Source organism: Prionailurus viverrinus, chromosome C1 (assembly GCF_022837055.1).
Source record: "Prionailurus viverrinus isolate Anna chromosome C1, UM_Priviv_1.0, whole genome shotgun sequence".
In the NCBI taxonomy this organism is placed as follows: domain Eukaryota; kingdom Metazoa; phylum Chordata; class Mammalia; order Carnivora; family Felidae; genus Prionailurus; species Prionailurus viverrinus.
Window position 1 is genome coordinate 40847837 of NC_062568.1, and position 16448 is coordinate 40864284.

General features: G+C 39.2%; 1 protein-coding gene across 1 annotated transcript in view; it reads right to left on the reverse strand.

Annotated features, from left to right (window-relative positions):
* Window positions 1–1424: 1424 nt before the first annotated feature.
* Window positions 1425–16448, reverse strand: part of COL3A1 (collagen type III alpha 1 chain) — a 41129-nt gene continuing 26105 nt past the window's right edge. The window contains exons 30-51 of the mRNA XM_047870481.1: window positions 16308–16406; window positions 16113–16220; window positions 15800–15853; window positions 13733–13786; window positions 13593–13646; window positions 12848–12901; window positions 12167–12274; window positions 11681–11734; window positions 11401–11454; window positions 11064–11225; window positions 10842–10949; window positions 9809–9916; window positions 8377–8430; window positions 8174–8281; window positions 7690–7743; window positions 7204–7311; window positions 6610–6663; window positions 6406–6513; window positions 5246–5543; window positions 4013–4200; window positions 3275–3517; window positions 1425–2522 (exon numbers count right to left, since the gene is read on the reverse strand). Of these exons, the coding sequence (XP_047726437.1) occupies window positions 2376–2522; window positions 3275–3517; window positions 4013–4200; window positions 5246–5543; window positions 6406–6513; window positions 6610–6663; window positions 7204–7311; window positions 7690–7743; window positions 8174–8281; window positions 8377–8430; window positions 9809–9916; window positions 10842–10949; window positions 11064–11225; window positions 11401–11454; window positions 11681–11734; window positions 12167–12274; window positions 12848–12901; window positions 13593–13646; window positions 13733–13786; window positions 15800–15853; window positions 16113–16220; window positions 16308–16406 (2379 nt within the window). The 3' untranslated portion in view covers window positions 1425–2375. The remainder of the gene's footprint in view (window positions 2523–3274; window positions 3518–4012; window positions 4201–5245; window positions 5544–6405; window positions 6514–6609; window positions 6664–7203; window positions 7312–7689; window positions 7744–8173; window positions 8282–8376; window positions 8431–9808; window positions 9917–10841; window positions 10950–11063; window positions 11226–11400; window positions 11455–11680; window positions 11735–12166; window positions 12275–12847; window positions 12902–13592; window positions 13647–13732; window positions 13787–15799; window positions 15854–16112; window positions 16221–16307; window positions 16407–16448) is intronic.

Below are 16448 nucleotides of genomic sequence, written 5' to 3' on the forward strand. Positions count from 1 at the left end.
TCCTGGTGATGACAGATGTGAGTCTTATCTCCCTAGGCTGCCAAGTTCTCATCTCTGCATTCACATTGGATTTTCCTATATTTACCCCTAACCAGCTCAAACATTTGATCCCAGAGTTTTTCCATTTTCCTGAATTTCTGTTCACCACCATCACCGCTGTTATCAATTGCTGACCTAGTCGGGGTTCTTTGTTACAAACAACGTAAATCAACTTGGTTGTTTTAAGTAGAAATGTAATTTATAGATTTTGTCCAAAGTTCAAGGAAATTCAGAGAAAGCTATAGAAGCCAGGCTCATAAATAAACAGAAATGAAGAGAATGCTGACATTCAGTGCTGTATTCAAAATCATACCCAAAAAGCAGCCTGGTGAAACCATCATAGTACTGCACATTAGATGCTATTTTGGGCATAAGGCTGCAGATGGAATTAAGGTTGCTAATCAACTGACCCCGAGATGGGGAGATTATCAGAAATTGTCAAAGTTGCACCCAGTGTAATTATAAGAATCCGTATAAATAAAAGAGGGAGGAGAGTCAATGCCAGAGTGATGCAATGTGAAGAAGACTTAGCCAAATATTTCTGGCTTCGAAGATGCCTAAATTTAAAACTCCACATCATTTAATTTTAATGCATAATGCAAACTCAGCTTTCTCTCTGTCTCTCTCTCTCGGTCTCTGTCTCTTTGTCACAAATATATATATATATATATATATATGCACGGTTTGTGGGTTCGAGCCCCATATTTGGCTCTGCATTGACAGTGAAGAACCTGCTTGGGATTCTGTCTCCCTCTTTCTCTGTCCCTCCCCTGCTCTCTCTCAAAATGAATAAACTTTAAAAAAATTTTTTTAAATAAATAAATCATATAGACTAAGCAAACTTCAAACTATAAAGTCAAATGTGCAAGACTATACTTATGGTAACTAAAAGAATAAGAATTTGATGGTAGAAAAGGACCTGACTCAAGAGGGCAATGAGGCAGTGTGCAGTAAAAATGTGGTAGAGAAGCCTCAACCTCCAATTATTCTTAATATTAACGTCTGTTTTGCCAGACCCTGCTTTCTTCCGCTAAATTACCAGCATCTTCCTTCTTGATTACTCCCACTTTGGGGACCGTCGAATTTACAATGTTATTATTTCCAAGGATGACTCAAATAGAACATCCTCAGTTTTCAATATGCCCCAGGAGTTTCACTGATGTAAAAATCTGATGTAAAAATCTGCGAGATTCCCCACTGAGCATTATCTCTCTTCTGAACAGAGATTATTATCTCATATTCCTGAGCTCGTTACATTACTAAGCTAGAGAGTTAGAATTCAATATGCCTTTTTTCAAGTATGCTTAAAGAATTCAATATGCTCCAGAGTTCATGAGTGTACACATGCATTTCTTGTAGCTATGAAAAGTGACAAAAACCAGGAGTGTTTTATTATGATATTTTATTATGGGTGTCTGTAAGAAAAAAAGATCAACAACCACATACAAGTTTACAAAGTTAAGTTTCAACACATTCTCTGTGTTACTGTGACAACAGCAGCCTCATTTGTTTCTTGTTGTTGACTTTTACAGGATCAAGGGAGAGACACGCCAATAAATCTTTTTGACAGGAGACATGTACAGATGGTGTGCATTTATGTTTTGAAAGCAAGGCAACAACTCTGACCTAGAGTTTTTAAAGTGAAAGTACATTAGCACCATAATATGTGTCTTCAAAGCCTTCCCAAATATCAGTAATCTTGATCGTTTCAGCAATGACAAGAAAAGAGAAAAGCACCTTTAAAAGCAGTTGGTATCCAAGATTCAAATGTGGATTTTAAAATATTTCCTTAAATTCTTATGCTATACTTTTTTCTTACGCTATCACTTTTTTGGGAAGTGAATGAATGACATTCATAAGTTTTGCCGATTTATATAATTTTTCTCGTCTTCCGGGACTTCTAGAATTCATCTGTATTTCTGACCAGGTTGAGGTAGTTGAAACAGGGAGGTCTTTCCTAATTTCATGTTTGACTATTTCAGAAAGAAAGGTTATCTTTTAATGGTAAGCCTAGTCATTGCTCTGCAAATGGGCTAGGATTCAAAGAATGTAACACAGTGTTATTTTAAGAGTGTTGAAGTTTATTTATTATAGCACCATTGAGACATTTTGAAATTGGAATTGGTAAAAAAATAGAACAAAAAGCATTTGAACTGTATTTGGTGTAACAGCAAAAAAAAAAAGTATCCTTTTTTGCCAAATTATACTTTTTCCAAAACTTTTGGAAATAAATAACTGGAATCGAGTTGGTCACTTGTACTGGTTGACAAGGTTAGAACGAGAGGAACACATATGGGGTGTGAGTTTTTTTGCTGGGGTTTCAGATAGAGTTTGGTTTATAAAAAGCAAACGGGGCCAATGTCCACACCAAATTCTTGATCAGGACCACCAACATCATAGGGTGCAATATCTACAATAGGTAATCTCACGGCCTTGCGTGTTCGATATTCGAAGACTGTTTTGCCCCATTCCCCAGTGTGTTTCTGTAAAAAAGAGCAAAACAATGTAAGTGATTATGACATTATAATTACTCAGACACTTCCTCTGACTGACCAGGTTAAAAAAGATAGTTTGCTCTAAGGGAATTGCTAACTTGCCATGTTATCTTCCATGCATATGAGACCTGTTCCATTTTAAAGCTATAATCATACGAGATAATAAACCATATTGTTCATCAAAACCCTATAGAACTTCAAAGAAAACCCAGCAGAGAGATCGCTACAGGCCAGTGCATTCTCAGGAGGCCTGGTTCTGTCTGGTCACAGCTACCAAGTAGATGACAGGTTTACTAGAAGTGGATAGGTCTCTCGTAATGGAATTTGTAATTCTAGAAGTGTTTTCTCCCTTTGGTCATAAATGGTAAAAACAAAGAATAGATTTAAAGTTAACCTTGAAAATTGAGAAGAAAGCAGAGATTTTAGATTTGAGTCCATATGAGGGCTATTATGCAGAATGTATAGTAAGCATCCAGATTATCTGATGAAGTTTATATTATGGATTTAAATTTTTCAATTGCTTTCATTTCAACTGATTTCACCTGGAGGTTGGGAAGATATATTTTTTTGTGTAGTATCGAACATTCCCTGCAATGAATCAGTAGATTCTATGGGACTTGCACCAAATGCTATCTTTTGTTCACCCTCATTATTTTCCTTTCTGCTTTTCAAAATAGCATGATTAAACTAAAAATGCTGAGATCATTATGACCCTTGCTTATAAAAATGTTATTACTTACAGTGCAACCATCCTCCAGAACTGTGTATGTGAATTTGCTATTCCCTTCAGCCTTGAATTCACCTTCATTTGAACCCATCAGCCTCAGGGCTTTCTTTACATTCCCACTGGCCTGATCCATGTATGCAATGCTATTCTTGCAGTGATACGTGATGTTTTGGGAGGCCCGGCTGGAGAGAAGTCGGAGGAATGCCAGCTGGACATCGAGGACATCTTCAGGAAGGTCAGGATTGCCATAGCTAAACTGTGGAAGGGAACAAACAAAACTGCTTGAATATCTTAGTTGCAACCGTATTTCCTAAGGGATTCATGCAGTATAATATGGTCATTATAATGTAGGTTATTCGTATATTTTATGAATGAATATTTTATATACAAATATGTTTTATTGCATGTATAACATATGACGCTAGAGTAAAAAAAGGTGTTAAGAATTGAAAGAAAGGGGGTTGCATACAAGAATAAGGAATCTACTCCTGAAATCATTGTTGCACTATATGCTAACTAATTTGGATGTAACTTTAAAAAAATAAAATTTAAATTTAAAAAAGCATAATTCAGTCTAACCTAACTTTGGGAGAGACGTTATAAAAGTTATAAAATTAGTCACCTGAATACATAAAATCATTTGGGCTCTTCTATTTATTAACTAACTTAGCTTTGTGATAAACAAGTAGATGGAACCAGAAAAGTCAGGTAAGTAGGAATGATTTAGTTAAAAAAATATATCCTTTATTACCTGAAAACCACCATCCATGGTTTCTCCAAACCAAACATGTTTCTTCTCAGCACCAGAATCTATCCACCAGTTCTTACGTGGAACATTCACAGGACTGGCATTTATGCATGTTTCCCCAGTTTCCATATTACAGAATACTTTAATAGCATCCAACTTGCAGCCTTGGTTAGGATCAATCCAATATTCTCCTGAATGGTCACACACACACACACAAAAGAATGGGAATTGGTTATAAAATCCAGTAATGAAGTTTGGGCCAGAATGATTTTGTTTGTTTACCTGGTAAGGCATGCAAAATGTTACTTGCTAATGTATTTGTATTTTATAGTACAATATAATATAGAAAATTTTAGATTGAAATTCTTGAGGTAAAGAGTTAGCTATGATAATTAAAAAGCACTGATGTACAATATAGCTTGATATTGAAAAATAATGATATAGTAAGCCAAGACATTTTGATTGGTATTTTGTATTTATTGAACTCTCTCCCTCTCTTTTAAGATGATTATCTATTTAATGTGGGTTTACTAACTAATGTAAGCTTTTGGTCTAATCTAGATCTATGCCAGTAGGTTTAACCCACTCATGGTTAGTCTCTATTTTAAGTAATTTTCAGAAATGACTCCTAACAAAGACAATGTTCCATTGCCGAGATACTTGAAAGCCTGAAATAATCTTTGCCTCTCAGAAAGAATTAACCCAATATATGCAAAACCTTATAATATTACAATATTTGATTTTATTTTATATAAGTCTGGGATTTTTCATTTCATTGTTTCTTAATATGAAAAATCTAATAATTAGATTTATTAAAAATTAATTGCATTAAATAAATACTGCAAAATTAAATTGCAAATGATGTCTGTTATCAAGCTATATAAATTTTATCCTGAAAACACTGTGATATATGTTGCTTTATCATTCAAATAACTTTGGAATGATATGCAGAAACATACCAGACTATGACTTATATTAAAATTTCTGCAAAACTGTCTTTAAATTTTCCCACGTTTGGAATATTTTGAAGGCATTTATGTTACAGCCAAAGTACACCTTCAGTTTCTATTTTCTTAAAATATCAAGCAGTTTCAATTCAACTAACATTCTTTAAGTACTGTTTTGGCTATAACATTTTTTCTATTTTCAGTGAAAGTTTTCTTTTCCCCCAATTCTAATATAAGCAGCTTTCTCTGGAGTCCTGTTGCCATGAATACAAAAAACTCCCCAACATACCACTCTGGAGTTCAGGATGGCAGAACTTCAGGTCTCGGCAGTTCCGAGCTGGGTGTTTACGGGACCCATCAGGACTAATGAGGCTCTCTATCTGTCCATTGACTGATTTGAGTGAGGTCATAATCTCCTCGGTGTTGATTTTGAAATCCATTGGTTCATCTCCATAATATGGGGCAAATCCGCCAGCTTTTTCACCTCCAATACTAGGGAAGACAACACCCCCACCAGCACCACAGCATGGACCAGGGGCACCAGGAGGTCCAGGAGGACCCGGTTGTCCTGGGTGACCTGGGGAGCCCTAGGATGGGTAAGAACAGGCATCATTGAGGTGTACTTGGTCTTTGCTGAAAGAACATGTTGTTAGGCCAATAAAATGCATTAAAAACAGTCATGTTATGTCATCAAAATTATTTTAAGAAAGATTTATTTGAGTTGTTTTATAATCAAATGATAACCGAATTATAATACATTCAATTTGTTGCCATGAGATTTATTGTGCTCCCCTGTATACGAATCAGTGGAGTTAGAGCACAAATTTTACTCTATCATGTTTGCTTCTGAATAAATGATGTAAACAACTCTAATTCTGACATGACAGAGGAAATATGACCAGAAACCTAGATTCTGACCCCGGATTTGTCATTAACTTTGTGTCTTTGGGCTGATGACTTATTTGCGTTTCAATTACCACATGTGTTAACTTGGGGGGATAAGGGTTTCATTCCACTTATGCCAAAGACGTAGGATAGGAAGGAAGTAGGAATGACGGTACCAGTAGCAAAACAGGAGTCATGGCAGCTGTTTGAGAAGTGAGATGTACCACACGCTTGCAAATTATTATGATTATCGTGATTGTGAGATCTCTAGTGTGAAATCAACACTGGCAGAGTTCATTTGGTTACTTGGGCTTTTGCCTTTATTCTGAAACAACTGCTCTCCGATCGAACTGCAAAAAGGTTTTTTCTCTTGTGGCTATCGTGTGCTGGAGAAAGTCTTAATGTGGTAGAGAATGTCTTAAAGCCATTGCTCATTTTCTAAATTAAACTGGATGCTTACATTGTGTTTAACTCACTCTCTCAGTTTTAAAGTCTTGCAAAGTGTTTCTGGAAACATGAAGATTGCAGCACATTAAATGCACATATTTGTAAGAGATGTCTTACCTCAGATCCTCTTTCACCTCTGTTACCTCGAGGCCCTGGGGGTCCAATGGGACCTGGATGTCCACTTGTTCCATCTTTGCCGGGGGGCCCACTGGGTCCAACAGGTCCCTAAAAAATGTCATGATATCACAGTGCTAGAATATCTTTCTCCAGTGCTAACATTTTAAAAACACTGATTTTCCAATATCATTCTGTGGCACTTACTCTGGGGCCTGCGGGTCCTGGACTACCAACTGCACCTTGGTGACCAGCAGGACCCTGCAAGGAAGAGAAGGGTGGATATAAATGAAGACTTCTTTTTTTTTTTTTTTTTAATTTTTTTTTTCAACGTTTATTTATTTTTGGGACAGAGAGAGACAGAGCATGAACGGGGGAGGGGCAGAGAGAGAGGGAGACACAGAATCGGAAACAAGCTCCAGGCTCTGAGCCATCAGCCCAGAGCCCGACGCGGGGCTCGAACTCACGGACCGCGAGATCGTGACCTGGCTGAAGTCGGACGCTTAACCGACTGCGCCACCCAGGCGCCCCGTAGACTTCTGAAAGATTTATGAAACTGTACACTCACGATCAAATCAAGAAACATGGGGATCATGGTGGAAAAAGGTTTTCTCTTTCCTTAATCTCCCCACTGTCTCATGCCAACTACTATTTCAGATAAGCCCTTGAACCCTTTCTCACCTCTCTGTTAGCATCTTCTCTTAAAGATGGGCATTTTTCTACTTTTGGTCTCTACCATTTGCCTATCTCATCAGTTAACACACACCGAAGGGGATTTTCTAACAAAATGGATGCACTTACTGGAGCACCTGGGGCTCCTGGATTACCAGGGAATCCTCGATGTCCTTTGATGCCATTAGAACCACGTTCACCTGTTTCACCTTTGTCACCACGTGGGCCTTGGGGACCCTTTACAAACACATTTCAAATTAAGGTCATAAACACACATACATATTAGTAACACAAAACAGAATTTATAGCAATTAAGTCTATTTGATGACATTCTATTAGCTACAGATCCCATCGACACTGCATACATGCAACAATAAAGATTGTTCTTGTAACTTTCATTTCTGGATGGATAATGGCATGAAACTCCAGTGTCTGATATATAAGTCCTTGGCCCCAAGAAACTTTTAGATCCTGAACTGCTTTCTGTATCATGAAAGGAAACTTAAAATTCTGTCCCATAGTGGCGTGTTTTGTCATCTCCTTTTCTGAACAGGCTGGAAAATAGAACACTTCTTATACCGTGGAATGAGTTAAAAAAAAAAAAAAACAACTCACAGGAGCACCTCGGGAGCCAGCAGGACCTGGAGCCCCAGAAGGACCAGCAGGGCCCTGAAATAAAACCAAACACACAGGGAATTGTTTATTAATTGATATAGGTTTCTTTCCTTTAAAAGTGAATAGTTTCACAGTGATGGAAGAATAGTATGCACACTAGCATTGAAAGTGCCATTTTCTCCTTCAAAGAGCTTTCCCTATGTATATCTTTACCAAGGGCTCCAAACAGGAAATCCAAGAAAGGCTTGTTAATTCAGCCTTGCATTCACCCAGTGAATATACAATTGGTCTGATTAAAGCTGCTTTGAATTTACTAATGAATTCCTCATTGACTACTGCCAGAAATTTATCAGACACCTTTATTACCACAGTTACCTAAGGAACAACTAGGATAAAAACTGAAATGAATGATAGTAGGTCGTTTGGTTGGCAGATCTGGAGGAAAGGAGGTAAGCAAAGAAAGAGAGTGCTCATTAGAACTCACAGTTTCTCCTCTGTCACCATTCTTTCCAGCCGGACCGACGGGGCCAGGTGGGCCTGGATGACCAGGAGCACCAGGAGGACCAGGAGAGCCGTTTTCTCCACGGTCACCCTGAGGACAAATTCACAGACCCCAAATAAATATGATCAGTAGTTATTGCTTTAAGTACACAAACTTGGATTACCTGGGTTATGGGTTTATTATACCTTGCCACCAGGAGCTCCATCTCGGCCTGGCAGACCATCTGATCCTGGGTTTCCCTGATTTAAAAAAAAAAAACAAAAAAAGGAGAAAAGAAATCAAACTCTTTGGAACCATTCAAATACTATCCAAGCCATGTATTCTCAATGGTAGCAACAGCATCCAAAGAGCATAAAAACTAGTTCCCAGCAGGGTGCTTGGGTGGCTCAGTTGGTTAAGTGGTCCACTTCGACTCAGGTCATGATCTCAAGGTCCATGAGTTCATCCCCACACTGAGCTCTGTGCTGACAGCTCAGAGCCTGGACCCTGCTTCGGATTCTGTGTCTCCCTCTCTCTCTGCCACTCTCCCGCTCACCCTCTTTCTCTCTCTGTCTCTCAAGACTGAATAAACAGTAAAAAAAATTGTTTTAAACCTGGTTCTTGCTTAGGACTGAAAAATCTTAGATATTCCAATGGCTATGATGCTTCAAAGGGTCACAACGTGTAAATAGATAAGCAGTATACCTATGTCACTAAAATTTCACAGATGAGAAGGGGAGAAGTGATTAGGGAAAAAAATGTCTAAAAGGGATCCCTAGGAAAGAGATAATAGAGAAAGCTTGAGAAGCTGATGTACCTGTGTGGCTCAGTCGGTTAAATATCTGACTTTTGATTGTAGCTCAGGTCATGATCCCATGGTTTGTGAGTTCAAGCCCTGCATCAGGCTCTGCGCTGACAAGTGCAGAGCTTGCTTGGGATTCTCTCTCTCACTTTCTCTCTCTGTCCCTCCTCACTCACATTCTCTCACTCTCTCTCTCTTTCTCTCAAAATAAATAAATTGTTTTTAAAAAGCTTGAGAAATAGTAATTTAAGCTGATAATGGAAATCTACAATTTTTTTTCAACGTTTTTTTTTTATTTGGGGACAGAGAGAGACAGAGCGTGAACGGGGGAGGGGCAGAGAGAGAGGGAGACACAGAATCGGAAGCAGGCTCCAGGCTCCGAGCCATCAGCCCGGAGCCCGACGCGGGGCTCGAACTCACGGACCACGAGATCGTGACCTGGCTGAAGTCGGACGCTTAACCGACTGCGCCACCCAGGCGCCCCTGGAAATCTACAATTTAAGAAGAACCTTAATCACGGATAACACGCAGCACGTTTTCACACAGGAGGGATGCTGTAAATTGGGGTCTCCCCATCCTCAACTTGTTTCTTTATTTGGCTAGCATTCATATGCTGCTACATTAATGATCATTCATCAGGTAAATATTAATGAACATGAGCATTTACGATTATTCTAAATTGTAATAGAAAGGTTATATTGTTATTAAGGAAAGGAGAACTCTGGAATTTGGCAATATTTACACTCTTAGACATTAAGGCACAATTCGACCCTTGCTTAAATAGATTGCCAAATACTATCTGGATAATTGGATATTTACTAAGAGTTAGCACTTACATCCCTTCCAGGTTCACCAGCTGCACCAGCCAGACCAGGAAGACCCTGGGGTCCAGGAGCACCACGTTCTCCATTGTGCCCAGGAGATCCTGGTTTCCCACTTTCACCCTGTGCACAAAGAAATCAAAGACATTTTGTTTTCTTATTTTATCTTAAGCAATCGATCAATATAATGTTATGAGATGTCCTTATTTTTCAAGGAAAAACTTTGTTTTATTAAAATTCTATTGATTTTTTTTTCCTAAAACTATCCCCACCATTGAGGAAAAGCCGTGGGGAAGCAAGTTTCCTGCATTTTCCACATTGCCCAGTGACTCTGGATACCAAACAGCTAAGTAATTACATGGTTATATTATTCCGAATACATCCCAATATGAGATGTATAAATAGACATAACCATTGTAAGAAAAAAATAATGATTAACCATCATGAAATTATAGGTTTATAACAACCATTAGAATTAGGTTATTTTGGACATTTGCTCTATCTAAAGAATATACATTTATCAGATATGTTCTTATAAATTGAATCCGCTTAAATGTTATATCTGAACTTCATTACAATATTATATGACATTTTACTTGAAGAGGTACTCAAAGTGTCAAAATGTGAGCCCTAATAATACTGAATTATATTACCTCATTTTTAAATGGGTATTTAAGATGCTAAGCACTAGGAGTGCAAAATAAATTGAGTTGATGGAAAAATGGTATTAATTAAAGGCTTTCATAGATCTATAAACTATTTCCCTCTTCAAAACTGACAGTCAGCAAACGAAAGAATGCTCACAAATCTGATAGAAGTATTTAAGATGGCAAGATATTTTCTGTGATATCAACTTATTTGTGTTAACGTTCAAGGCTGCCCTATGATGTGTGTTGTTTTTGTGTTCTGCAGCCTTTTAATAATATGAAAAGATCAAGAATTTGCTTCTATGAGAGGAAAATTTGCTCATTACATACTTATTATGGTTAAGCGATCTCCAAAGGCTACCAAAGGAAACCAGAGTCGTGTGAGAGATGGCCACACTCACCTTGACGCCCTGCGGGCCTGGGTTTCCCCTGGGACCTGGTATGCCTGGTGGTCCTGCAAGACCCCTTGCTCCCGTAATCCCGGCAATGCCAAGTGGACCTGGAGCTCCCTGTTGAGCAAATAATAAAGCCTTAGTTCTTTGTGTGACTATGTTTTCCTCTACTGAATTCGTCATTACAAAGAAAACAGTATTTTCAATCAAGAAAGCAACGAAACCACTCACCGGGGGGCCCTGGGCGCCAGGAGATCCCTTCTCACCAGGCTGGCCAGCATCACCTTTGGGTCCAGACACTCCAGGGCTTCCAGGAGCACCACTGCTACCAGGTGGACCAGGGGGCCCATCCTTGCCTGGAGCACCGGTGGGGCCTGGGGGGCCTGGGTTCCCCTACAAAGAAAATTTTGAAACTTGAGTATTTTCTAATGAAAAAGTGGATTTGTCTTCCCTCTCACATTTTATATGGGACTTAATACAGAAAAGTTGCAAAGGGTGGGTTTCTCATTCTGGGCATATATGAATATTCTTCATGGAATAAAGAAAAAATATTTTAAAAAATACTTACATTATTACCAGGAGGACCAGGAGGACCACGACCACCGGGGAAGCCAGCAGAACCCTGGGAAATGATAATATTTTTGTGAATTTCAGAAGTTAAGGAGAATGACTAACAAACTGCTAAAAACAAATATCAAGTGTGAGAAACGTGCTAGGTTCTGCATTATAGTTTTTACACCCTCTACAGGGATCTAGTGCTTTCAATGCAGTTTTTATACAGATTGATATTAATTCTTGCTTTTCAATAAGAGTTTAGAGAATGCCAGTTTAAGAGAATCAATACTTACGGGACCACCAGGACTGCCACGTTCACCTTTGACACCCTGGGGACCAGGGGGACCCTATATAGAATAGAGGTAGACACGGTTGATCAGAATAGCACCAAAATCAAAATTTCACAGAAGCATTAGGTCTTTGAAAAACACTAACTCTACTTATAATGATAATCACTTTGCAGCGTGAACCCGTATCAAATCATTGGGTGGTACACCTTAAACTGGCCCACTGCTATTTGTCAATTATATCTAAATAAAACTGGGGGAAAAAGCTACAGCAGACCTACAAATGAACAAACGCAAATCAACAAGACAGTAACCACGAGGTGGTTAAAGCAACTTGATTGAGGCTGTTGGAGCCAAGCTTCAAACTCCGAACTATATTCCAAGGAAGACTATAAGCTTGTCACCATGAGAATCTCCTTCAGTACGAAGTATTAGACTATCCAGGAACCCGAGGGTTTTCTATTCAAAAGCTCACTGAAGGAGAATACTCACAGCGGGCCCAGAACCTCCGGGGGGCCCTGCGACTCCAGGGGGGCCTCCTTCACCTTTCTCACCAGGAGCACCTCTTTCTCCTTTAGCACCGGGCTCACCATTCTGTCCCTGCATTCAGAAATGACAAGCACTTGTGAGCTGACACCCTTCACAATACACTTGGCCTATCATACTCTTTCTTCAGAAAATAGAATTGGAAGAGATGGTGAAATAGAATTGGAAGAGCAGGTTTTTTGAAGACATGGCAAAACAAAGCCGATGAAAATACTTCCATGATAAAAGTATCAAGAAAATGTTAAGATGTATGTTATTTGTCCTAAGGGAGAAAGTCTTTCCAAGGATTATGCTTTATAAATAAGCACCCCTAAATTCATTTGAGAAAGATAAGGTTTAGAGTGAATTTTAATTAGTATCATTTTATAATAGAATAACTTTAACAATTTTCAGTGTTTTAAAATCTAGGGTATCTTGGGAGCCTCCTTGATGAGGCATAAAGGCAGGGAAGGTATTTTTATCTCCATCTTTTAAAGAGTATGAATGAAGTGAAAAACAAAAAGCGGTGGGCAAAATAACGCTATAGGGAAGGACCAGCTGAGGCTTGACTAGAATCCAGATTCAAACGTGTGTTTTCCAGCAAGAGAGTGATTCTGGGCTGTGTGACTCATATGTGTTCATACTTACAGGAGCACCAGGGAAGCCAGCAGGTCCTGGAGGCCCATGTTCACCTCTCTCACCCTGAAGTGAAAAATATTCTCATTGGTCACAGTGAAGACATCTTTCCAAAGGGACAATGCTATATCACCCTCTGTACCATCTTATCTTTCCTTCAAGCAGGAAGTATGCCAAGCTAGCTGACATGGTTTAACTTGTGAAGACTTTTCCATTTCTCAACAACATTAGGAGTGGACAACACCAAAACCTTGGATTCTTTCTGCCTCTGATTGTTCTACTATTTGCAAGAAAAATAATTTGAGAATTTTGAAGTGTAATCACAGAACTTCTAAACAATGGAAGTATTTAAAAATGTAGTAAAAGAGTTAATTGATAAATCGATTAATTAATTAAAACCATTTAGTATATATCTGTCCTGAGTTGCAAATTCTGAAGGTAGAGAATTTTAGATCTAGAAGGTGCCTCAGGCAACAATCCTGTAGGCTTGAGAAATACTTATTTACAAATGTATATTACTTGTGAGTTTTTTACATTTTTCCAGGATTATTTCGGAGAGAAAGTGTGATTTAAAACTGTCTCTTGTGAATTTTAGATTTAAGGACTTTGGCCTTGGCATGTCGTATGATTCCTAAGAAAACGGTATCCCGCCATTGAGATTCAGGGGCCCGGGGCAGAATTGCCAAAGAAGCAAGCCCACATAGCTGCCTGGCCGTGTGGGGTTAACAAGCACACTGAAGATGTCTTTAACACTTACAGGGCCACCACGAGGACCAGCTATACCCGGAAGTCCAGGGGCACCACCTTCACCCTGAAAACAAGAGGGAAAAAATATTGCCTTGCATCCAAAAAGCCAAGGATAGTTTCTTTTTGTTTATAGCAAGTATTAAGTGTTACCTTATCTCCAGGCTGGCCAGCTGGGCCAGGAGGACCAATGGGACCAGTAGGACCCTGGAGAAAATAGAAATACATTTTTAATTTTAAAGATAAAAAGCATCCTTTTTCCTGTTAATCAAACAGAGAGAATATAGACATAACATTCATCTACTGAACTAGATAGTAGGACTTTTTTTATGACTCCAATGATATGCTTCACTTGGAGTGTAAATACTGCAGACCTTAATAAATATAAGATTCTCTGGAGATGCCTCTAAAAGACTGTAAGATTCAGTGACCATTTATTGATTCATTTTTCTTTCCACTGCAGAAGATAAATGATGTGCTGTAAGATCTTACAGTAATCTCTTTTTAAAATTAAGGTACATTGCCTTATACAACTGCTTGATAATACAAAATGTTTAATTTAACTACTCAGAGTATAAATACACATATTAAAGTTTTCAGATTGACATTTTCAAATATGGAAGTTTTACTCATGTTACATAAATGAGACACTAGTTTTTTCTTAATTGGATGATGGTTTACCCAAGTCTATTAAAAGTGAAATTTTTATGAACTTCTTTAAGGCAACTATAGTAAATGTAACATCTATGCAATGACTTAATTATGGTGCTTATTTGCTGCAGTCTTCTACAATGTGTTTGCTAATGTGAATATAATTGATGGTAACTTTTTTTCATTTTGTTTGTTTTTAACCCCTATTTTGAAGTAGTTATAGATTCCTGGGAGGTTGCAAAAGAATTTACAGGAAAATCCTGTGCACTTGTCTCCCAGCATCCCTCAATGTTAACATCTTACACAATCATCATACAATATCAAAACCAAGAAACTGATGTTGGTATGATCTATAGAGCTTATTCAGGTTTCAGCAGTTTTTTTTTTAATGTTTTATTTATTTGTGTGAGAGAGAGAGAGACAGATCACGAGCGAGGGAGGGGCAGAGAGAGAGCGGGACACAGAATCTGAAGCAGGCTCCAGGCTCTGAGCTGTCAGCACAGAGTCTGACGCAGGGCTCGAACCCGCAAGTGGTGAGATCATGACCTGAGATGAAGTCGGATGCTCAACCGGATGAGCCACCCAGGCACCCCCAGGTTTCAGCAGTTTTATATGCACTCACTTGTGAGGGTGGGTGTGCCTAAGCTCTACACAACTTTATGAAGTGCAGCCTTATACGACTACCACCATAATCAAGATACTCAAACGTACCATCACTGCAAAACTCCCTCACATCACCTCTTTTAGTCACGCCCATCTTCCTCTCCCCTATTCTTTTTTTTTTTTTTTTTTAAACACAAGTGGTTTTAATGCTTGTGTTCTCTTTAAATTTTTTTTTCAACGTTTATTTATTTTTGAGACAGAGAGAGACAGAGCATGAACGGGGGAGGGGCAGAGAGAGAGGGAGACACAGAATCGGAAACAGGCTCCAGGCTCTGAGCCATCAGCCCAGAGCCCGACGCGGGGCTCGAACTCACGGACCGCGAGATCGTGACCTGGCTGAAGTCGGACGCTTAACCGACTGCGCCACCCAGGCGCCCCCCTCTCCCCTATTCTTAACTGCTGGCAATCACTGATTATGTCATTTCATAAGTGTTACATGGATGGAATCACACAGCGTGTATCCATTTGAGGTTGACTTTTTTTCACTCACCATGGTGTCCTTGAGGTCTGTATAAGTTGTTGCATGGATGACTAGTTCATTCCTTTTTATTGCTAAGTAGTATTCCATGGTATGACTATACCACAGAATTATAATTTTCATAAAATCATGAGCAGTATTGATTATCTTGGATTTTAGTGAGTCACTGTGACTTTAGTTTGTAAGTAACCTTTATCACAATTTTGAGATTTTTCTATTCTCAGGTCACTATTGAACTATCAGCTAATGATAGATATAAAACAGGAATTTTAACAGTCAAGTCATTTGGGCCTTCCTAATGGCCAGAAAATGGCAAAACATGGTATAAGTTATCATGATGAGTTCTTAGAGCAAATATAGGTTGAGGAGAGGAACTATTCCTTGTCACATACGGGTAAGTCTTATTTTTCCCCAGTGCGAATACTCACCCTTGGACCATCTTTCCCTGGAGCACCATCAGTACCTGAACTGCCTGGTTCACCCTGTCAAATAAAAGCCAATGTCATCCCATTAGAATCATCCTCAATGAAAATCTGTCAAGAAGAAGAGCAACCCTTACGGTCTGCTGTGATGTACAGTAGGTGTTCCGATTAATAGTTGCCCTGGCAATACATCTCAATTTTCATTTACTATTAAAACGGTAACATTAGTTTTGAAAAGAGGTTACTTTACAACAATGTTTCTTTCCTTCAAACTATGAAGTCTGTTTCATGACATAATTAACAGCAGATATGTCGGTACCTTGTCACCCTTGGGACCAGGGCCTCCAGGACCTCCTCTTTCTCCAGGCATCCCTTGCAGACCAGGAGTCCCAGCAGCGCCAGGTGGCCCAGGGGGACCAGCAGGCCCCTGAAATTAAGGGACAAATAGTAAACCAGAAGAAGGAGATCGAGTGCATTTTGTGAAATCTAGGTAAAATGAACCATGTGGAGTTACCTTTCCTCCTTCGGGACCAGGGGGGCCAGCTCCACCTCTCGGTCCAGCGGGCCCCAAGGCTCCAGGGGGCCCACGTTCACCGGGGGCACCGGAATCACCCTGTGGGAGGAAAATGGAATAGCTCTGTTAGAAAGCCCAATG